The 25,764-nt window shown below is 41.1% G+C and overlaps 1 protein-coding gene across 1 annotated transcript in view; it reads left to right on the top strand.

Moving 5' to 3' along the window:
* The first annotated feature begins 790 nt into the window (after positions 1-790).
* The window catches only part of LOC124132273, a 58,923-nt gene continuing 33,949 nt past the window's right edge, over positions 791-25,764 (top strand). Inside the window, exon 1 of the mRNA XM_046496124.2 lies at positions 791-923. Coding sequence (XP_046352080.2) covers positions 854-923 — 70 coding nt within the window. The 5' untranslated portion in view covers positions 791-853. The remainder of the gene's footprint in view (positions 924-25,764) is intronic.

Raw genomic sequence — 25,764 nt, 5'->3', positions numbered from 1 at the left:
TCTTGTTTTTTTTGGAAATAATGTGTAATAAATGCATAACTGTGAGGTTAATCTGAAATTTTCTTAGAAACATGCTCTTTATCGTTGACACATTCTGACACAAGGATGAATCCTTCTTTTTAAAGTCAATGGTGCCTAATTTTTTAAAGAAAGGTTTATATGCACGAGAACATATTTGTCCGTGGAATGGCTACGAGTGGTTCCTTAAATGTAATTTCTGACCTTTTGACGCTTGTAGTCACTTAAAACAACTGTCAACGAAATATTGCTTTCATAAGATGTGCTTTTGTTATGCAAGATAAACTGTCAAAACCAGCTTCAAGTATTGATGTCCTCTTTCTTTTCTCGTACACAAGATGTTCTAAACGCACTGAAGAACCGAGAGAATGTCAATACCGACTTGAGACGCAGTTTACCAGTGACACCCTCTGAAGTTATACACATGTTTCCTAGCGTTAGAAGTAACATCTATAAATGATAACTTAAACAATAGACGACATCGTGAGTGAAAATACAGGATCGATTCTTTCCCCTATCGAACGAGATAGCGATGTATTGTTCCTTGTTGTTTATATGAAGCTAGCTACACAATGCCTTGTAGCGTCTTCTTTGGTCCCGCGCAAGTCTCTTATTGGTTATGAACGCTTGGCCGAACAGCGTTATAACTTTCCTATTGTTTAGAGAGACTGTTTGAAAAATTAACAGGCTCTTGTTAAGATAATGAACAGAATATGACGTATTGATCTGATCTATGGGGAAAAATCGTTAGTTTGACGAGGTTCGCTTCACCCGTGAGTGTCAGTAGGGAACGAGATCTGCTGACGCTCGCGCCGAGACTCGTTCAGTGACAAACATGGCTCGTCGTAAAGGGACGGGGCCGTTAATGGTCTTGTTCTTCGTCTTTGCAGCTCTTACAAACTCAGGTAAATACTCTTACGTACTCAAATATTATTCCATCGTTTCATGTACTATTTTGAAAAACTGAAGATGAAACTTGTTTAAGTCGAGAGAAGGAATATAGCATCAAGTTAACTGCCGTGACTGTTCACTGTCATGTAACATTTTCACCTTAGTTAAGGATTGTATCAGGTTTTTGTTATTCGTTTAAGTCTTCTTCAAACTTCACCCTTCTTAGTGTCAAGGGCGTGAAGAAAGTCGTCACAAACAACTTACATACGGTTAAACCCTTTTCATCCCCACCTTTGCAATTTCTCCGGAATCTTTTACGCGTTTTTCTTTCGTAGATAAAGACTTGATTTACTTTTTTGGCTTTGCTGTGACGAGTTTATGTTACAGTGAAGATATATTTTTTTTAATTTGGTTAACATATTTCATATTTCCTGAGTGATATCGGCACAACTGACATAATGAACACTCATTTCACATAAATTAAACAATTATGCAAAAGTGGTAAATGAGTCAATATTATAGTTATAAGCCTCACCAAATGACGTTGCAAAATATACTTGCAATTTTATTAGCATATCTTTTTAATCATGTAAAGTAAACTACGGTTATAACGAACTCGAAGGGACCACTAATTTCTTTTCGTTATAACCGTAGTTCGTTATAAGCATATATACTAGTATATATAGCATATATACAGCACATGGACGGGACCAAAAAGAGTTCGTTATATCCGCCAGTTCGTTATAAGCGTGTTCGTTATAAACGTAGTTTACTGTATGTGTAAAGGATGCTGTAACATGTCCGAACACCTCATATCGGCGTGGTCGTAGTGTAATGCACTTAACCACATGTCTATGATGCTTATTCCAGTCTCTTTAACGATCCAAGACGATGTAACACATTTATGAGTTAGTTAGTATGTGTTGTCTCCGCTTCAAGAGGCCTCAAACACGAGTCATGACTTTCACGGACGCCATCTTGAAACGCTATGCAACGTCGGTCTTAATGCCTATGCTAGAATATATGCATTGTATCTTTACATATTTTATGGTTTTAATTTAGTTTGGTTATATTTGTAGATACGTTATGAAACTAAACATTTCATTGCCAAACACTATAAAAACGGACAGCTTGAATCAAACTATATATTTAACGTCAAACGTCAGAGGACTTACCTGACGGTTTTACTTTTCGTATGAGGCCAAAGCTTTTCTTATTTCATTTATTTGTTTCATGTATCAGTGTGAGAGAGTGAGTATGGTTTTACGCCGCTTTTAGCAATATTCCAGCAATATCACGGCGGGGGACACCAGAAATGAGCTTCACACAATGTACCCATGTCGGGGATCGAACCCGGGTCTTCGGCGTGACGAGTGAACGCGTTTAACCACTAGGCTACCCTACCACCCCTTTTCATGTATTAAGGCCGATGGAAGGTGGGAATAACCCGAGAACAATGTACCGATATTCTGTAGACTACCAGTTCTCGGACCTTCATTTTTGTGGAAGTCTCGGTCGCTGCCTTTGTGTGCTGGCGATTATGTGCATCACTCTTGGAGTGTGGGTTCGAATCCCGAACGGCACTCAACTAAAAAAGGTACGAGATTCTGTACTTTACTAAGAAAGTGTTATCCAAATATAACATTTGTTATACCGATATTGTGGTCACTTATATCTGTTTCGTCTCTACGGTTCATACCAGTTTAAAGCGGCGTTAAACCCAACTCACTCTCTCTCACTCGTTTTAAAACATGGTTCCTTTGACCTGTTAAGCACGACTTGACAATGATGGAACTTCTTTTTCAACCTTAAATTTTCCTCGATGATGGAACAATTTTCACGAAAGAACGTGTTTCGACGCACAGGCGACTCACGCAGTGTTCTTACAGTTAAGCATAGAGTTCTTGACTATCTTCTTAAATACGGTTATCAAGACAATGTTGAGAAGTGCTGAGGTTCTTTCAATGTTGGCCCCGCTTTAAGTATTGGACTCGAACTAACCATTTCAACGATTAGTCACCAGTCCCCGTGAACTCACCTGTACGTAGTCACCTATCTGCGACTTTACGAAGTGCCGTTTATAGACGTTTGTGAGAGGAAATGGAGATCTTTCAATGTTGGCCGCGCTTTTAGTGTCGGACTTGAACTAACCATTTCAACGATTAGTCACCAGTCCCCGTGAACTCACCTGTACGTAGTCACCTATCTGCGACTTTACGAAGTGCCGTTTATAGACGTTTGTGAGAGGAAATGGAGATCTTTCAATGTTGGCCGCGCTTTTAGTGTCGGACTTGAACTAACCATTTCAACGATTAGTCACCAGTCCCCGTGAACTCACCTGTACGTAGTCACCTATCTGCGACTTTACGAAGTGCCGTTTATTGACGTTTGTGAGAGGAAATGGAGATCTTTGAATGTTGGCCCCGCTTTTAGTATCGGACTCGAACTAACCATTTCAACGATTAGTCACCAGTCCCCGTGAACTCACCTGTACGTAGTCACCTACATGTATCTGCGAATTTACGAAGTGCCGTTCATAGACGTTTGTGAGAGGAAATAGAGATTTTAAACACCACTTGAAAATAACGGAACTTCTTTTTCAACATTTATTTTACCTCAATGATGGAACAATTTCACGAAGGAGATCCGAATGCTAACGAATGTTGTCTTCTGTCACGGCGACATTGAAGAAATCGTGTGGAATATTTACTAACATCAAGACGAATAGTTAATCCGTTTATGCTTTGTTCGTTTGTTGTTTAACGCCGCATTTAGCAATATTCCAATATGACGGCTGTCTGTAAATAATTGAGTCTGAACCAGACAATCCAGTGATTGACATCATGAACATCGATCCACGCAATTGGGATACGATGACATGCATCAACCAAGTCAGCGAGCCTGACCACCCGATCCCATTAGTTGCCTCTTACGACAAGCATGGTCGCCTTTTACGGCAAGCATGGGTTGCTGAAGACCTATTCTACCCCCCGTTTATGCACGGGTATATTTGTGATCTATTCAGTATAGTATTCTGTACGTGTGATTTGGAAGCTTTTCGTTAAAATTAAAATTTCTTGATCAGGGCTATGTTTGCTCATAATAGGCCCATTAACATGGGTAAATAATGTTTAAGTCATGGATAAATGTGCTCGAGTTGGTCCAATACGAATTGTATATGCTAGCGGAAAAAATGTTTCTGTGTATCATTGACTGTCATGGGAAATACAAAATAAACGTAAAAATCCAATTTTGCAACATAACGATATTGATGACCATGAAACATGAATACATCATGACAGTGTCAACATGTGCCCTCTGTAAACGTCATTTCTCAGGGTAAAAGTGGCGGAGGTCAAGTGCAAGTTCATATACCAGTATCGGGTATGACCAAAATTAGCAGTGACAAAAGCTAGACAACGGCGCCTTGCTGACGACACAGGCGATTGAGGAAGGCTTGTGGCACGTCAATCCAGATGAGGGGCCTGTTCCACAAGGCGATCTTAGTGCTACGTTGATCGTAAGCCTATAATAAAGTATGGGAGTTACGGCCAACTTGGCACTAAGATCGCTTTGTGGAACAAGTTGCTGGAGCAAGCCCTGTCGCAGCTGGACCAATGTCACCGACTGGCTGGATGTCAGGTTCGATGGGTGACAGATCTGGCGAAACATCCGACCAACGGAGTTTTAGGATGTTCTGTTGTCCATTGATGTCTGTGATCAAGCGTGGTGCAACGTTAGGGCGTACATGGTCTTGCTATCAAATGATGTGACATCCATGACTCTGGAGGGATGGGACGACGTGAGGATGGATAGCTTCGTCACGGTACCGAACACATGTCAAATTGCCATCGATGACCACAAGAAGGGTTCTGTGATGCCTCCCAACATCATTACACTCCGCCCACCGAATGCAGAACGTTGAACAACACGCGTCAGCGTAACGTTCAATCGGGCGTCATGAACCACATATGTTGTCTTGACCATGCCAGGCGTGCAGTTTGATGACGTGGCAGTACAACTGGATGTAGAGGTCGGATGTTATGCTCTCGTAATCGATTTCTCACAATTCTTGCACTAATCGGATGTAAGTCAGGAATGCTGCGGGCAGTCAAAATTACAGTCTGAAACCGATTTCGCAGGCGAACCAGACGGGTAGGATTATCTTGCTGATGTGACGTCCATCACTGACCCCAGAGTGATTGTATGGTGTTACGATGAACACCAAAACGCCTAGCAACAACGTTTTGTGCAATTCAAGTTTCAAGCATTCCAACTGCACCCAACCGCTCATTTTTGGCCTGTCATAACGTGTACTAGGTTTGGTCGTTAATAAGTTGCGTTTCACTGTTAATACACCTCAGCGATATACTCTGTGTTTCAATTGACCCCGTGTGTACTGTGGATGTGTGACGAATTTCTTACTCATGGAATTAATTTTATGGATGTAATGACCGGATGCACGTGCAATTCCAGGGTGAAGATGGGTAATCTTGACAGTGTTTGTACATGTGATAATCAGCATGATTCTAAAAAGTCCATGGCAGTTTTATTTTTATATGATTTTTTTATGATTAATTTTTTTACCGCTAGTATATATACTGAACCGCAAAAGAAACGTCATCCCAAGTAGCATTGCATGAAAAGTTGTCATTTACATATCTGGGTAGTTTCTGTCAATGTTTCTAAAATTTAACATTACCTTGTCCGGAAAAATGAAATTTGATGATAAAAAAACAGTGCAGATGACAATAAAACGGCCATGGTAACCCGATGACGTATGTTCCGTGCAAATTGAAATGCACATACGTTCCCCCATTTCTTGCCCTATAAAAATCCAAGCAGATCGGATAACATTCATTCGTTATTGAATTGCTACCACATGCCAAGATTGGCAAGAAATCAGCGACACCAAGCCCTTGGACAATTGCAAGCTGGACAAACCGCCCGGAAAGTGGCCAATGCATTTCAAGTCCACGTAAGGACCATATACAGGCTTCAGCAATAGTACCAGACCACCAACACTACAGATGACAGACCACGTAGTGGAAGACCAAGGGTCACACCCCGACGTCAGGATCGTCAGATTGTGCGACAGCATCTTCAAGATCGCTTTGTTACTGCTGCGGAAACAGCTTGACCCGACCATGGGGACACACCAGCGACACATTAGTGCGGACACCGTGCGTCGACGATTGTGAGCAGGTACCTCCACTGTCACAGGCCCCACCGAGGACCCATTCTGACACCACGTCTTCGCCGGGACCGTCTTCAGCATTGGCGCCACCAGCAGTGTAGAAGAGTCCCCTTCTCAGACGAGAGCCGTTACTGTATCTCAACAGCAGATTGCAAAGAGAGAATCTGGCGACGCCGTGGGGAACGTTATACGGATGCTTGTGTTGTTGAGAGAGACTCGTGGGGTGGTCCGAGCATCATGGTGTGGGGTAGAATTGGTCTTTCACAGAGGGTAGGCCCTGTTGTCTTCCAAAACATCGGTCCAGGGAGAGGCAATGGTGTCACAGCAGCTCGGTACATTGATCAAGTCTTGAGACCACACGCCATACCTCATTTGGCACGTCGCCGCAACCACGAGTTTCAGCATGATAACGCCTGTGCCCACACTGCGAGAGCAACAAGAGACTTCCTCCAGCAGAATGGCATCAGAACCATGCAGTGGCCTGCCCTCAGTCCAGATTTAATTCCCATTGAGCACCTGTGGGACGAGATTCAAAGACGGCTGAATGACGTCCGACCGAGGCCGACAACTGCAGCTAAACTGCGTCAGGCGTTCCTCAGAGTGTGGGCTCAAGTGCAAATGGCCTTCATCAACCGCCTCATCCATTCCATGTATCGACGTTGCACGGCAGTCATCAATGAACATGGTTGACACACGAGACACTTACTTGTGATGCCATTTTCTCAGAGACTAGTGTCGTGTTTCACTATAAGAACATTTGACACTTTATTTTCAACCTTGATGATCAGTTTTGCCAAGTTTCATCTTTTTAATATGTCTCAAAGTATGTTTACAGTGTTTGGACAAATAAGGTTTCTCATATATCTATCCATGTGACGTTTCTTTCGCGGTTCAGTATATTAGCCTCGTAACGTGCATTTCATATGCCAAGTCGTCAAAGAGCGAGATGCACGAGCTGTAGGCACAGGGAACATATATACTCTTAAAAAGAAAAGAAACGCAATACAGATATTTTTGGCCATAAAAGTAAAATGCAAAAGTAATAGGTGCAAAATGAAGAGGTTTAATGTGTTATAGTGTCAGTGACAAATTTCCCGGATCAAAATGATCACAACAAGGACATGCAAACCATTAGTCGGGAAACACGTACGATTCGGAGATAAACGCAGCACTATGAACGGTATTAAAGTGCAGGGTTTTTGATTGCCTGGCATCTGCGTCAATCGAACACTAACAGTTCAACAACATGCCAAGATTAACAGAAGTGCAAAACAACAACGTCATAGGCCGCTTAAAGTCAGGAAAATCAGCTGTAGCCAGGGTTTTCAATGTAGCGCCCATCACCATCATAAGGCTATAGGATCGGTTTCAACAGCATGGGTCAAAACGTGTTCGGCTAAGAGTAACCACCCCCGCCCAAGATCGCTACATCCGACTGCGCCACCTACGTGAAAAGACGACCACAGCCGACTAAACCGCATCCCAAATACCCGGACTGCGCAGATTCTCCGTACAGACCGTACACAACCGTTTAAGAGCAGCAGATCTACGAGCAAGACGTCCTGTTCGACGCGTCACATGAGTCGATAACAACGTCAACAACGACTGCATTGGTGTCGTCAACACAGGACATGGCCTCAACTGCGATGGAGAGATGTCTGGTTCAGCCACGAATCAAGATTTCTCCTCCGTCGAGGGGATGGAGAGTACGGGTCGACAGACGTCGGGAAGAACGTTAGGCCGGAAACTGCGTACATGAAGTTGACAGGTTTGTTGGAGGTAGCGTTGTGATGTGGGTGGATATCTCTCATCATGGCAGGAAAAGTTTGGGCCTTATCCAGTGCAATCTGCGGCCAAAGCGGCGTTAAACCCAACTCACTCACTCAATCAATCCAAAGGGGGTAGCTGACTTTTACCTTGGACTTTTCCTATGTACCGAAAACTGAGATGACTACAATCACCAAGTGTTCTCTCCACGAGATTTTGGCTCAATACCTTGTACGGTTCCTCGTATAAATGTATTTTCCTACCTCACACAAATCTGGCTTTGCGTTTCGTTTTTTTGAAGAGTGTATATCACGTGCATCACGCACAGGCAACTCATACAGTGTTCTTACAGTTAAGTATAGAGTTCTTGAATATCTTATTCAGTACGGTTGATAGGTGCTAAGGTTCTTTCAATGTTGGCCACGCTTTTAGTATCGGACTCGGAACTAACCATTTCAACGATTTGTCACCAGGCCCCCGTGAACTCATCTGCGACTATACGAAGTGCGATGAAAGACGTTTATGAGAGGAAACGGAGAAGTACATCTGAACTAAACATTCAAGTGCGATTATGGCGTGGTGCGTTGTCCGTATTTCCTGACATTGAACGTAAACCTTGTCATTTTCGACATTTCAACTATGCAGAATGATATGTCAAACGTTTTGGTGTGTATTTTGATAATTCAAACAATTCTTATTTCCTTAATGTTATATAATATATAATCATTATAGTGGAGTTCTCTTCCCTTAGACTCGCTTGTGTCATACCCAATCAGTACGGCGCATGACTGTAGTAAACAAAGCACAAATGATAAAAATGATATGTAGAATCGAATCAAGTCTAGTGTACTTCACTAAAAATTAGATGAATCTTAGTTATACTTTCTATTTTTCCATGTTGAGTTTTGCATTTGTGATTGTATTATATAACAAGACTGCAAACCGACAGGGGTATTTATACTTTTCCATTTCATAGTATTAAAATTCATATTTACAGTGAGTGAGTGAGTATGGTTTTACGCCGCGTTTAGCTATTTTTCAGCAATATGACAGCGTGGGACACCAGAAATGGGCTTCACACATTTTACCCATGTTGGTAATCGAGTCCGGGTCTTCGAGGTTACGAACGAACGCTTTAAATACTAGGCTACCCGACCGCCCCTCATAGTTGCATGAATAACCCCGTGTGGGTATGTTCCACTCTATCGGCTGAAGGTCGAGGTCACTGTACACTCGGTGCGACGTCATGTGCTACGACATCTCAGTCAAGAAAATAGTTCTCCCTCACGTAATTTTGGAATGACGACATTTTCAATGTTAAATTTACAAGAGTATACTATGGTCGTAGGTGGCGGAAAGTAGTTCTGGCCAGCAAGATATCGAGACACATGAATATTAGTATGAAGACAACCTGCAGACAATGTCCATAGGTTGTGATCACAAGTGTCGTCTACAATACATATCAATGTTTGTCCGAATATGATCTTATAGACGTTCAAAAGGACCTTCCACTATTCCTTAGTTAATGCCGAGCTACAGTGGACATTGGTCCATTCAGAGAATCTAGTATCAATGCCGGTATTAATGGTTCTGTAATCAACGCAGCTGGAACGCAATCTGTGGCCTTTACAGTTGCGCGGCGGTCTGCCTCCCTGATCTAGTGGTAGAGCGTCCGCCAGGAGAGCGGAAGGTCCGGGGTTCGATCTCCGGCCGCGTCATACCAAAAGACGTTAAAAGATGATACTTGTTGTTATCCTGTCTGGCGCTCGGCATTAAGGGGCTATAAGAAGGGCTGGTCGTCTCGGAGTCAGTATACATTGTCTGAGTGGGGTAGTCATGTTAAAATGCGACGTGGTATCTCAGTGGGCTAGCACTATAAATCGGCATCAGTCCGGACTAGTACAAACAACCACACACACAAAACACGTCACTATGTAAGTGCAATAATCTTGGACGCGACGTTAAACCCCATTTCACCCCACCAACAGTTGCGTGGCGCTCATACTCCTTTCAGTGTATTTGTTTCCTGGTAAAAACGTGAAGGAATAGTGATGGAATTTGAACTAGTAATGGTGCATGACTTGCCAGAAAAAATGATGAATCACATGCGATAGCTGAGAGTTAACTGGAAGTTGATATTGGAAGCTTACATGTCTAGTGCCCGTAGCCGAAACAGCCTGATATAACGGATGATAACTTTGACAAGATAAATGTCAACAAAGCTCAAGTTTGACTTAAGTCTACCGAAATCAATTCAATTAAGAACGTTACGCACACGCACACGCACACGCACACGCACACGCACACGCACACGCATACGTGCCTTTTCAAATCAACGTTGGCAGTACATGCACGTTTTGGATAATAACTCCCAGACTTGTGACAGGATTAAACAGTTTGTAAAAATGTCGAATAGTGGGTCAAACCTCTCTCTTACCATAATGGAGGCCAACGTCAATTTGTAGCCTACATAGATATGTGACACAGTCAAATATGAAGTCCCGGTAAAAACAACCTTACAGAAACGCAGGTCAAGTTTCACAGACAGTCCGTATTTGGACATCAGAATACGTCTACAACAGTTTGAACCACGTGAGCACTACCCGAAAGACTTTCCTTGTCATCTTCAGTTGATTGTCATGCATGGCTTCGTTCTTGTTCGAACAGAACCATCGTTGCAGTAATCCATGTCTGATGAAATGCGTTTATCCTTTTGTCGTTTTCAATTGTTTGTACTCTGTCACATGTTCACATTCCCGTGTGTTTTCTTAAGGTTCCTTGTTAATGGTATCACACTAATGACTGTATATTAATTAATCATCTCTAATTGGATGGTGGCCAGTCGTATCGGGTGCCACGATTAAAATTGGACTGTGGAATCATCAATTCCTGTTTCATCGGGCTTCAAACACATAGTTTGGGATAAAATGAAATGTGTTAGCATTTTCAAAATGGCGTCATAAGGCAGCTCCACAATGCTATTTAAACATATCTACGCAGACGTGCGTTGTCAAGGGATTGACAATTTTATTGAACTGGACTGATCTGAATAAGCAGGCTAGGCAGTTGGTATGTGTATCGGTGTTATAGTTTCAACATTCTCTTACAATGTAACAGATCAAATTCAACTTGTGTAAGCCCTGATTCCATTGTCTGCTATCGATTTGTTTTGTAGTTTCCAGCACACGAAGCGTCAAATTTCGTTGGCATTGGTACTGTGTAATAGCGGCAGTATCAGGAAAACAATTTTCCACACGTCCTTTGTTGACAGAAAAGAGACTACTCTGAAACATTACAAAACATTTTTTTCAGATTTGACAACTTCCGGGGAGGTATTATCAACATTTATGATAGGTGTCGCGTATGACATTTATGGTAATTTTATTAAAAATTCATACGTGTACGAAGACGCATTATTTTACTGCAACAAAGTCATCATACATATTAGCATGTCAGCATAATATACAAAATGAAACTGACATTTCGGAGGGCGTTATGCCCAAGTAAGCACCCCAATCCTAGACGATACCCATATAAGCACCCCCAATCCTAGATGATACCACCATTAGGCATCCCAAACCTAGATGATGCCCAAGTTAGCGCCCCCAATCCTAGATGATACCACCATTATGCGCCCCAAACCTAGATGATGCCCAAGTTAGCGCCCCCAATCCTAGATGATACCACCATTATGCGCCCCAAACCTAGATGATGCCCAAGTTAGCGCCCCCAATCCTAGATGATACCACCATTATGCGTCCCAAACCTAGATGATGCCCAAGTTAGCGCCCCCAATCCTAGATGATACCACCATTAGGCATCCCAAACATAGACAATGCCCAAGTAAGTGTCTCCAATCCTAGTTGATCTCCATATAAATGCCCCCAAACCTAGATGATACCCCAAGTAAGTGCCCCAAATCCTCGACGACACCACATATAAATGCCCAAATCCTAGACATTACCCCCAAATCCTACATGATACACCGATAAGTGCCCCAACCTAGATTTTACCTAAATAATGCACCAAATTTTAGACGATACCCCCAATAAGCGCCCCAAATCCTAGACGATACACCGATAAGTGCAACAAATTTACACAACAAATCCTAGACGATACCCCCAAATAAGTGCTCAAAGGACCTTGTTTTAAACATTACTCAGCCATATAATGTGGAAGCTAATGACCAGGAAGTATGCAGCCTGCTCATCAAACTGATTGGATTGTTCTTCAAGATGCTTCGTGACGTTTGTTTCTCTGACTCTCCAAAACACATTATTTTCAGAAAATACAGAATAACAATTTTTGGGTGTGTCACACCTGAGGACATAGTATTTGTTTTATATCGTTTGCGGGATTCGAATGAAAACGTATGGAAACGTCTTGCTGACATTGAATATGGCGCCGCAACTCGTGGTGCAATGATCCGTGGTTCGAATTCCAGATTCGCCCGGATTATGCGTCTAGGTTTGTCAGCACCAAAGGCGTTCCAATGGGTTTTCACGTGGTGAACGTTTAAGACCTGCATATCAAGGTGACACGCCCATATGAAACTAAAGATTTGTTCAAAAGCGTGTTTAACCAAACAAACTCACTCGCCCACTATAAAAGAACGACAGAACTTTGGTACCATTGCATGAGAATGAGAGTGTCAGGGAGGAGTGATGCTTTTGGTAAAGTCTTTCACGTTAGGTGAAGCAGCAGGTTTACCAGAACACACACAGCGATATTATGTTTTCTAATACTGTGCTTCAACTATTTAGTGATTTGGGTAGCTTGTGCAGGATACGACAGCATGATATACTGCATCAAAGAACCCGAGTGAAATGATCGAAAAGCTTATATTTCGCGGCCTGTCATATCGCCCTTTTACATACAATAATAAAACATTTATACTTAAATCAGGTATACACCATTCTGGGAACTTTGTACAGTATCAAGAAAGTTTCTTGATATCATGTTTTGAATGAACAATCACACACAATGTAGTCTTTTAAAACAACTAACAGAAAGGTATCATTACACGTTTTGCAAATCAAAATCACAACATCTAAGAGTGTACGTCACGCTAACGACGTTGTTGGTGTTTCGAAAGAAAATTCCGCCATGAACATCTGGGTTAGAATTACTCTTCATCAACCCACTCTTGTCGAAAGAGAAGACTAACAGGATCGCGTGGTCGGCATCCCTGGGTGGGTTTTTGGGGTAGAGTCATGTTTCTTTCTTCTTCAGTTTTAGGGGCTGAGATTTATTTTCTTCTGAAAAAGAGACCTGATATTTTTTTTAGCAGTACAATAAAGGATTTGGGGGCACCTTGTGTGGCAATACTCAGTCAACTTGTTTGTCCTATCATCTACTGAAGGAATGTACTTTTCAGTTACTAATTATGATGTGCATAATGGACATTAGTAGCGTAGATGAGAAAAAGAAACCAAACTGAAAGTTGGACAGGTTGGGTCCAAACCCCAAATAGTGTTGCAAACGTCGACGCTTGAACGTCGTGGGGCTTTTGTCCCCAAAAGCAAAAAATATTGAAAGTGCATTTTTGCAATCACCAAGATCAGTCTTTGCCTCAGATTGGTCAGAATTGGGACACACTCACTTACAATAGAAACAGGTGACACCAGGCCCATTAGACTCCTTTTTTACAGGCAAAACGCACCCATTAGGGAAGAATGTTTCAGACATGTGCAAAAAATGTTTAAAGCCAATATCATTCAGCCTAGTTCTTCTGCATGGCACTCTCCCATTGTCATAGTTAAAAAACGTGATGGCTACTACCGCTTTGCCGCAGATTATAGACGCCTCAATGCAGTTACCAAACCTATATTTTTCCCTCTACCCCCTCTGCAAATATGTTTAGTGTGCTTGATTGTGCTAGTGGCTTTTGGCAAATACCACTTCATCCACATGCAAAACAAAAGTCAGCCTTAATTATACCCGCTGGTATTTTTGGATGGAATCGCTTCTCTTTTGGCCTCAAAATAGTCCTATGGCATTTAAGCAAACCATTTCAGAGGCAATACATAAATGAAATGGCGTTTCATATTAATGTATGTAGATGATATAATATACTCTAAAACATTTAGGAACATTTGACTGTATTCCAAAATATCAAAGAAGCAGGACTCATTCTGAAAGCAAGCAAATCTAAGTTTGTGACAAAACAAGTCACCTACTTAGGTGAGGTGAGGTGAAATTGGGTTTAACGTCGCGTCCAAGATTATTGCACTTATATAGCGACGTGCATGCACGTGTATATGTGTGTGTGGCTGCTTGTACTAGTCAGGACTGATGCCGATTTATAGTGCTAGCTCACTGAGATACCATGCCGCAGTTTAACATGAATACCTCTATCAGACACAGTATACTGACTCCGAGCCGACCAGTCCTTGTTTTAGCCCCTTAATGCCGAGCGCCAGACAGGGTAACAACAAGTACAATCTTTTAACGTCTTTTTGTATGACGCGGCCCGGGATCGAACCCTGGACCTTCCGCTCTCCGGGTGGACGCTCTACCACAAGACCACGGAGGCGGTTCACCTACTTAGGGAATATCTTCGGCAAAGATGGCATCTTTGTTGATCCCTAGATTCAGTCACAGAGATCCCACCCTCTAGAAATGCCCATGACGTGTATCATTTCTTAGATTTGGACTCGTTTTATCACACATTTGTAGCAAACCTTTCTGGCATCGCCTCCCTTCAACCTTCTGATAAAAGAATGGTCCAACAATTGCCAACAGGCCTCTTGAAATGGAAGATTTGAAATGATTATTAGAGGCATACAGGCATAGCCCCCCCCCCCCCCCCCCCCCCCCCCCCTCTCTCTCTATTTTTTTTCAAGCAGATGGAGATTGCGTATTTTTATTTACACAAAATTATGAGCTGTGTTTTTTCCCCTGAGTGATCGAGCCCGACCTCCTGATCTAGTTTGACCCTTGTACCAAAGCGTTATGGTGATACAGAGACATCGATGTAAATATGACAAAACATACTGCGTCAGGACAGAACATACACCTACTGTGCAACTGGACGTTTAATTCCTATGTACCTATTCGTTGGTGCTATTCATCATATTATTTACTCGGCAAATACCACCTAACTAAGACTAGTATTACTTTTATGAAAAGATGTCACTATCTGTTTGGAATATTAGACAGGCCCTACAAAAAAACATTGGTATAACTTACCCTCCATTGCTCATGTCCTTTTATTGTTTCAAACTTAAAGTTTGCCATGTTTACTGCATCAATATGGGTAATAGACATTTCCTTGCCAAATAGGGACGGTGGGGGTAACCTAGTGGTTAAAGTGTTGGCTCGTCACGCCGAAGACCCGGGTTCGATTCCCCGACATGGGTACACTATGTGAAGCCCATTTACCGGTGTCCCCTGCCTTAATATTGCTGGAATATTTCTAAAAGCGACGTAAAACCATACTCACTCATTCCTTGTCAAATAATATTTCACGCATGCAGTTCAAAGTGTCCATGAACGTTATGATTCCCCAGGAGCAAAATATGGTGTTGTATGTTCTCCCATTACAGAATATCAATATTCCACATGCTTTCGATCCTATTCTATGAATGGAATATACTCATACCGCATCATCTCGGTTATTATACTTGGAGTGTGGCGAACCTAATCGCCGTGCGCCCTAAAAGCTATTCCATGAACATGTAAGGCTCTTTATCTGGAAGTCCCACTCGCGATCAGCAGGGTCGATTAATCTTTCAAACAGCACCGGACTGAGGTTCCAAATTGTTCTCTATCTTCATATCGCGAATCAATAGCAAACTCATGTTTTATAATCACAAGTATGCGCGGCCATGCCGTCAACTAACAGCGACTGCCATGTGACGTTGTATCAGGTTATTGTCTCAGATGTTGCTATAGTGAGGGGCTGCAATGACATCAATAAAATACATTGTAAACATTTTTTGCTGAATTCTAAACCTGAATATCTAGAGATTACATATTGTGGTGTTAATGACGTAAGCAAGGACTCGACGCCTTAGTGTTATATATTAACTGAGGCTTCTATTACGCGTATATGGGAAGAATTCGAGACAAAGATAAGTTTAAGGGTTCTTTAATACTTTTCTTCAATGGTTTCATTTAAATACTAACTCACCAGTGCCCACTTGCACAAAGCGATCTTAGCGCTACGACTATTGTAAACCTATGGGAGTTACGATTATCTTAGCGCTAATATCGCTTTGTGCAAGTGGGCCCTGGTCCGTCGCTCAAAACACCTTTCTAACGTGGTTGTCACTTCAGATGGTTATAATATCCACACCTATCTGTATAACCTGGTAAGCACAAAACTTCATCCCTGTACTTTACGTCATTGATGAAATAATAGAGAGGCGATTCTGTTAGGTATTCAGTTATCTTTATTCTTGTGTGTGAAGTAGACCGCCTCCGTGGACTACTGGTAGAGCGTCCGCCCGGAGAGCGGAAGGTCCGGGATTCGATCCCCGACCGCGTCATACAAAAAGACGTTAAAAGATTATACTTGTTGTTACCCTGTCTGGCGCTAGGCATTAAGGGGCTAGAACAAGGACTGGTCGGCTCGGAGTCAGTATACTGTGACTGAGTGGGTGATCATGTTAAACTGCGGCATGGTATCTCAGTGAGCTAGCACCATAGATCGGCATCAGTCCGGACTAGTACAAGCAGCCACACAAACACACACACGTACATGCACGTCGCTATATAAGTGCACTAATTTTGGAGGCGACGTTAAAGCCCATTTCACCTCACCTCACCTTGTGTGTGAAGTACTGTATCAGAAGCGACAATTATTAAGTTTGTTTGTTTGTTGTTTAACGCCGCACTCCAATATTCCAGCTATATGACGGCGCCTGTAAATAATCGAGTCTGGACCAGATAATCCAGTGATTGACATCATGAGCATCGATCCGCGCAGTTGGGATACGATGACATGACATCAACAAAGTCAGCGAGCCTGACCACCCGATCCCGTTAGTCGCCACTTACGGCAAGCATAGTCTCCTTTTACGGCAAGCATTGGTTGCTGAAGACCCGGATCTTTAGGGGTCTACAATTATTAAGACGCCCCATGTATACTAATAGAAAATGGTAATTGTGGTTCATAAAGAGTGGGACCGCCTCCGTGGTCTAGTGGCACAGCGTCCGCCCGGAGAGCGTAAGGTCCGGGGTTCGAGATGTCTTCATGAATACGTAATGAAAAATGCATTATTTAATTTCAGAATAAATTTATTTGTATTGATTAAGCACAGTTATCTTTTTCCCTAAGCATGAATGGGTATGGTTTAAGATCTTAACAATTTAGTCGCATGTCTCCTTTAAAGCTTTGAGGATTTTGTGTGACATTTCATGAAGGTCAAGGTCGCTGGAATGCGTTCCAGAGATCTCGTTTGAGGTGGGTAGGTAATGGTAAGAGAGTGGTATAAGGGAATTGAATTCTTGAAATAGCAGTTGACGGGCATGCTTACAAACACTTATTCTGGTTACGTCAATCATATTAAATAACCCTCAGAATGACTTTATGATTTATGAGTGAGTGAGTGAGTGAGTTGGGTTTAACGCCGCTTTTAACAGTATTCAAGTTATATCGCGGCGTGTCGGCTTAATGTGGGAGGAAAGCCCGAAGTGATGCAGGTCTCAGACGTTTACCTCTTCGGTGAAACCCACGAGCACGGGTATGGTGCTGACAAACCTACAAACATAATTGGGGCGAACCGGGATTCGAACCCACAATCATAGGTTGCTGGCGTGTCCAAAGGACGCAACTCTGCACAGCGAATCGCGGCGCCTTAGACGACTGGGCCACCCGTGCCCCTTATGATTTATGAGGAATGTATATATGATATTGTGCCTTGACGTATTTGCACACACTTCATTTGGATATGCTGCCTCTCTTCCCTGCTGTATACGATTTGTGTTGTTCTTGGCTCAATTCAGTCCAACTATGGCTTGAGAGCCCTGGACAACTCGCACTATTACCTGTGAACTATGTTGCATAAAATACCATTTACTATAGAGCGTTACAACCTGTGAGTGTGTACTATGTCTCATTAATGCCCATCTACTATCATGCAAAATGTCCCGTCTACTATGGCTAATATACTACAATGATACATATGTCCTGTGTACCATGATGCAGTATGTCCAGTGTACTATGATGCATTATGTCAAGTGTACTATGATGCATTATGTCCAGTGTACTATGATGCATTATGTCCAGTGTACCATGATGCATTATGTCCAGTGTACTATGATGCATTATGTCCAGTGTACTATGATGCATTATGTCCAGTGTACTATGATGCATTATGTCCAGTGTACCATGATGCATTATGTCCAGTGTACTATGATGCATTATGTCCAGTGTACTATGATGCATTATGTCCAGTGTATTATAATGCATTATGTCCAGTTTACTATGATGCATTATGTCCAGTGTACCATGATGCATTATGTCCTGTGTACTATGATGCATTATGTCCAGTGTACCATGATGCATTATGTCCAGTGTACCATGATCCATTATGTCCAGTGTACTTTGAGGCATTATGTCCAGTTTACTATGATGCATTATGTCAAGTGTACTATGATGCATTATGTCCAGTGTACTATGATGCATTATGTCCAGTGTAATATGATGCATTATGTCCAGTGTACCATGATGCATTATGTCAAGGGTACTATGATGCATTATGTCCAGTGTACTATGATGCATTATGTCAAGTGTACTATGATGCATTATGTCCAGTGTACTATGATGCATTATGTCCAGTGTACTATGATGCATTAAGTCCAGTGTACCATGATGCATTATGTCCTGTGTACTATGATGCATTATGTCCAGTGTACCATGATGCATTATGTCCAGTGTACCATGATCCATTATGTCCAGTGTACTTTGAGGCATTATGTCCAGTTTACTATGATGCATTATGTCCAGTGTACTATGATGCATTATGTCAAGTGTACTATGATGCATTATGTCAAGGGTACTATGATGCATTATGTCCAGTGTACTATGATGCATTATGTCCAGTGTACTATGATGCATTATGTCCAGTGTACTATGATGCATTATGTCCAGTGTACTATGATCCATTATGTCCAGTGTACATTGAGGCATTATATCCAGTTTACTATGATGCATTATGTCCAGTGTACTATGATGCATTATGTCCAGTGTACTATGATGCATTATGTCAAGGGTACTATGATGCATTATGTCCAGTGTACTATGATGCATTATGTCAAGTGTACTATGATGCATTATGTCCAGTGTACTATGATGCATTATGTCCAGTGTACTTTGAGGCATTATGTCCAGTTTACTATGATGCATTATGTCAAGTGTACTATGATGCATTATGTCCAGTGTACTATGATGCATTAAGTCCAGTGTACCATGATGCATTATGTCCTGTGTACTATGATGCATTATGTCCAGTGTACTATGATGCATTATGTCCAGTGTACCATGATCCATTATGTCCAGTGCACTATGATGCATTATGTCCAGTGTACTATGATGCATTATGTCAAGTGTACTATGATGCATTATGTCAAGTGTACTATGATGCATTATGTCCAGTGTACTATGATGCATTATGTCCAGTGTACTATGATGCATTAAGTCCAGTGTACCATGATGCATTATGTCCTGTGTACTATGATGCATTACGTCCAGTGTACTATGATGCATTATGTCCAGTGTACCATGATCCATTATGTCCAGTGTACTTTGAGGCATTATGTCCAGTTTACTATGATGCATTATGTCCAGTGTACTATGATGCATTATGTCAAGTGTACTATGATGCATTATGTCAAGGGTACTATGATGCATTATGTCCAGTGTACTATGATGCATTATGTCAAGTGTACTATGATGCATTATGTCCAGTGTACTATGATGCATTATGTCCAGTGTACTATGATGCATTATGTCCAGTGTACCATGATGCATTATGTCCAGTGTACCATGATGCATTATGTCCAGTGTACTATCATGCATTATGTCCAGTGTACTTTAATGCATTATGTCCAGTTTACTATGATGCATTATGTCCAGTGTACTATGATGCATTATGTCCAGTGTACTATGATGCATTAAGTCCAGTGTACCATGATGCATTATGTCCTGTGTACTATGACGCATTATTTCCAGTGTACTATGATGCATTAAGTCCAGTGTACCATGATGCATTATGTCCTGTGTACTATGATGCATTATGTCCAGTGTACTATGATGCATTATGTCCAGTGTACCATGATCCATTATGTCCAGTGTACTTTGAGGCATTATGTCCAGTTTACTATGATGCATTATGTCCAGTGTACTATGATGCATTATGTCAAGTGTACTATGATGCATTATGTCAAGGGTACTATGATGCATTATGTCCAGTGTACTATGATGCATTATGTCCAGTGTACTATGATGCATTATGTCCAGTGTACTATGATGCATTATGTCCAGTGTACCATGATGCATTATGTCCAGTTTACTATGATGCATTATGTCCAGTGTACTATGATGCATTATGTCCAGTGTACTTTGAGGCATTATGTCCAGTTTACTATGATGCATTATGTCCAGTGTACTATGATGCATTATGTCAAGTGTACTATGATGCATTATGTCAAGTGTACTATGATGCATTATGTCCTGTGTACTATGATGCATTATGTCCAGTGTACTATGATGCATTATGTCAAGTGTACTATGATGCATTATGTCCTGTGTACTATGATGCATTATGTCCTGTGTACTATGATGCATTATGACCAGTGTACTATGATGCATTATGACCAGTGTATTATAATGCATTATGTCCAGTGTACTATGATGCATTATGTCCAGTGTACTATGATGCATTATGTCCAGTGTACCAGGACTCATCATTGCCTGTAGACTCGGACAATGCAGTCTCTGTTCTTTTACCATGCTGTTGGTGGCCCAGTTGTCTGATGCTCCGGAATTCGCAGTGCACAGTTACATCACCTTGGGTCAACTGACATGTAGCTTATACATAGTGAAACACGGTTCACCGCAATGTTAACGCTACGTCTTCACACACAATGTTTACCTAGGCGTGTCATGGCCTTGATTTCACCAGCGTGCGTCTATAAATTGACGATCAGTAGGTACACGGTCGGCTGTAAATGTATAGCGTTTGTGTGATTGGGTATTGGAACAACCTGGTACGGTAGGGCAGAACGAATATCAATAACTAAGTTCGAAAACAACTCTGAAATACCAATCCTTTTCCAATACAATATTGAACGCATTATACCAAGTGTTCGTGTAACTGCAACACAGGGTCCATGAAATACAACCTAACATCAATAACAGAATTGTGAACATTGATGTTTGATACGACTCTCCGGTTACATTAACACTGTAAATAACCGTGTAAAACTGAGAGAAAAAATTAAATACTCAGTTAAAATATCATATATAATAAAATTAATCATACTTCATCCTGTTATAAATGCTGCACTGGGAAGATTTCTGATAATCAAGAACGACGAATATGGCCAGGAGAAATAATCAATGAAAGGAAAACGTTGTTCAACACATAATTCCATAATGGATGACAAGGAGCTGTTATATACTCGGTGAACTTGTTTGTTCTAAATTTGAACACTCTCGTTGAAGCGTGAAAAAGATTATGTTATGGATGGAAAAAAAACCAAACATATTTTTCAAGGATAAACTATTTTCGATCACAAATGCGTTTGAAAATATGCCTACATTATAATACTTATGAATTGTGTCATTTGTTGCTCTTGTAAAATAATATGGGTCTTGATATTACACTATCATTATGCTAGGAAAGAAAGTTGTCTGTTGTGTCGTTGTGAATCTTTCTTTACAAACATATGAATATTACTACCAACTACCGGTATATTTACCACCATATGACAATTAATCCTTCTTAGACCCTGTTTACAAACATATGAATATTACTACCAACTACCGGTATATTTACCACCATATGACAATTAATCCTTCTTAGACCCTGTTTACAAACATGAATATTACTACCAACTACCGGTTTATTCCCAACCATATGACAATTAATCCTTCTTAGACCCTCGAGGGCGGGAGGACCTTCAATTGTCAAACCGACGGGTTATATTCCCACAATAGATAATAACACTATTGAATATAATGCGTGTATGACCAGTATGGGGCGTGTAATATCATATTTAAAGACTGTTTCTACGTTTTTAGTTGGCACAAACAATTTCACTGTGAGTGTACACGTGTCATTAATCCATACCCATCTCTTTCGTATAATGATGAGATTGTCGTTTGAATGCAGGTTAACGCTATATTTGGATGATGCCTGCGTCCGTAGAATGGGTTATGTCCACACAGAATTTTGAAAACGGAAGTCAGTTTCGATTTGCTATCGTGCTGGATGAGCTTCTTTTGCTTGATTCATAATTCTATTTTTTAAGATATATTTATCATTAACGCTAAAGCTATCTGCTATAATCGTATGTGTATCCTTTGTATGTTTTAACGGGCTTTAGAAATCTCAGAGTTCTCTCGTTGAAACTTTCTATAGTGCGAACATGTGCCGAGTATATACATGATGAATTTGCATTGTATTCCCCCATTTCTTGGTATAACATGATCCATCAATACATTAACTGGTTGATCAAAGAACGTGGTATAAGATCAAATAATGTCACATAAAGTCAATGCTGCGCTGAGGAAGAAATCTGTCAGGGTAACACATCAGTACTATCAATTTTTGGTTTGACACTAAATCCTGAAGACATACACGTCTTTCCACTTCCAAGGGGGACGTCTAAGACCTGCATCACTTCGGGCTTTCGCTCGACATCAAGCTGACACGCCGTGATATTACTGGAATACTGTTAAAACCAAACCAATCTGGATCCCAAAGATACATTATAAGTGAGTGAGTGAGTGAATATGGTTTTACGCCGATTTTAGCAATATTCCAGCAATATCACGGCGGGGGACACCAGAAATGGGCTTCACACATTGTACCCATGTCGGGAATCGAACCCGGGTCTTCGGCGTGACGAGCGAACGCTTTAACCACTAGGCTACCCGACCGACCCCGATAGATACATTATAAAGGATACAGCAAATGTCAGAACCATAAACATTAACATAATCAAGAACTTTCATTATATTAACAGAATCAGAATGTATTTGAGACAAATGGAATAAATAACATGTGGATTCAAAAACTTCTCTTCTGTTCAGTTCTGTCAAAACATTTCAATTATATATAGTTACCTCTGCAGATCTTTCAGATCAATTTGTCAAAACTGAGTGAAAATCTCATTTGAGTAACCGAAAACAATATAATATTGAACTTCCTGATATATCTGTGAAATTTGGGAGTGGGGCCTAGGCATCTAGATAGGCGACAGGTATGCTCCCTTTCTGGTTGATCCTTTTCTATGTGCATATCAAACGAAATTTCTGTTCGGGTTGGCAAGGTCAAGACAAGAAGTTTAACTTCGATAATCAGTCATGTCAAATTAGATCAGTGCATATAGATTCAGAGTGGCAACAAACTATCCATAAGACTAGGGAAAGAGGGGTGACTTCAACTTTCCCTTCGTGTCGAGCAATATTCCAGCAGCTCGGGACTTTGGTGTCTATATTTCATCACTTTTGAGGTGCAATCGAAAAGCAGCTCTTTCTACGAAGATGTCGATGAGCATCATACGACTCTTGTTCAAAAGTTGTTTGATCAGTGTTACAGCATTCAAGGCCTAAGTAAATGTTTCAAAAAGTGTTATGGTAGATATGTGGAGCGAAGATGTCGATGAGCATCATACGACTCTTGTTCAAAAGTTGTTTGATCAGTGTTACAGCATTCAAGGCCTAAGTAAATGTTTCAAAAAGTGTTATGGTAGATATGTGGAGCGAAGATGTCGATGAGCATCATACGACTCTTATTCAAAAGTTGTTTGATCAGTGTTACAGCATTCAAGGCCTAAGTAAATGTTTCAAAAAGTGTTATGGTAGATATGTGGAGCGAAGATGTCGATGAGCATCATACGACTCTTATTCAAAAGTTGTTTGATCAGTGTTACAGCATTCAAGGCCTAAGTAAATGTTTCAAAAAGTGTTATGGTAGATATGTGGAGGAAATTTATAAATTTAACGCATCAGTGACCAAAATGATGTCCGATGTAATTCCCTATTTTGACTTGTACCATATGTTCCCGTGTTATTTTTAGATGAACTCTTGATTTGCCTTTGCATGTATTTTGACAGGTGAGCAGGATACACTCACCCCTTTCGCAAACGCAAGATGTCATCACTATTTGATAGTGATTCATAAGCACATGTACAGTTGGAATCGTATATATTTGTTATAATTTCTTACAACTATAGACATTGTCGATGTTATTTGATTAAATCTAGTTCGTTTCATGTGTTGGTGCTACGGGTATGGAAGTATCCCCATGTTGTTAAAGTATACTTATTCTGCATTTCCTGCTCATGGATTGTTTTCATTAATTTCTTGAAGCTTGACACACGCCGACTCGTCTGAAAGCACAAAAAGCTTTTAGTGAATGGAATTTATATAAAAGATTCGATTAACAAAACATTTGTAGGGAAATTCCCATTTCCACCAGTTATACATTAGACCTATTATTCCGGAAGTTGTTATTCCAGGAACGTTTTCCATAGTACGTAATTTGTCATGGTTTTAGTAAATCGTACATTGCGGCATTCACTGGGAGCGCACCATTGACGTGCTAAGGCATGTTTGTCATGGCTCATGTCGCACACATCAACAGGTAATTTTAAGGGCACAAACTGCTCGATACGTATGTCATGTCCAGTGATTTTTTTGTTTGTTTGTTTATTGTTTAACGCAGCACTCAGCATTATTCCAGCTATATGGCGGCGGTCTGTAAATAATCGAGTCTGGACCAGACAATCCAGTGATTGATATCATGAGCATCGATCCGCGCAGTTGGGATACGATGACTTGCATCAACCATGTCAGCGAGCCTGACCACCCGATCATCGTTAGTCGCCTCTTATGACAAGCATAGTCTCCTTTCACGACAAGCATGGGTTGCTATGGACTCATTTTACCCCGGATCTTCACGGGTCCATGTCCAATGAAAAAATAGAGATTAATACACGAGTGTCTGTCAGATACCATTTTCTTACAACGAGTTGTTTGAAAAAGGGTATCGGAAAGGCACGAGTGCAGTAATCTGTTTCTTACACACCCCAAAATCGCACTTTTTAGCATCAAATCGATGCATTTTGTCTATTCTCATGATCGCAGTGGCGCATTAATACATAACACAACGGACAAAAGTGACGCTACCCGACGTACTGCTTATTACTAATAAATAATGTGACCCTACACAAAAAAGTTCTGTGGATTATCAAGGCGATGATGATAATGCAAACCAGATAAGATCAAAGAACACGTATTGACCCACCGGATGCCGAGTTAATAATGTTCATCTCACAGAAATGACCAAATATGTACAATAATGTTTACTTCCGAATGACATCACTACCGGTGATCGGCTTTTACAAAATGGCGTGTTCACTGACAAGAGTACGCTGGTTTTCCGGAGGAGGGCTTTCGTTGATTGAGGTATTATTCTCAAACACATGAGCCAATGCAACAATAAGAGGAATGGATCTCTCAAACTTGGAGAAAATACTACACAGTGTACAAATCTGAATTTCGCTTTGTCAGATTACATGTCAGACAAGTACAGTTTCCCGAACACAGCGTTCGTTGCCAAACCTATTTTATTTCACTTGATTTCATCCAGATAATTCGTATTGGTGACAAAGATAATTTTTCATTTGAATCTTAAATGTATGAGGAATTCAG

The sequence above is a fragment of the Haliotis rufescens genome, unplaced genomic scaffold (assembly GCF_023055435.1).
Source record: "Haliotis rufescens isolate VD_foot unplaced genomic scaffold, xgHalRufe1.0.p SCAF_20, whole genome shotgun sequence".
NCBI lineage: Eukaryota > Metazoa > Mollusca > Gastropoda > Lepetellida > Haliotidae > Haliotis > Haliotis rufescens.
The sequence above is the reverse complement of the archived record's forward strand: the minus strand, read 5'-3'. Positions and strand labels throughout refer to the sequence as shown.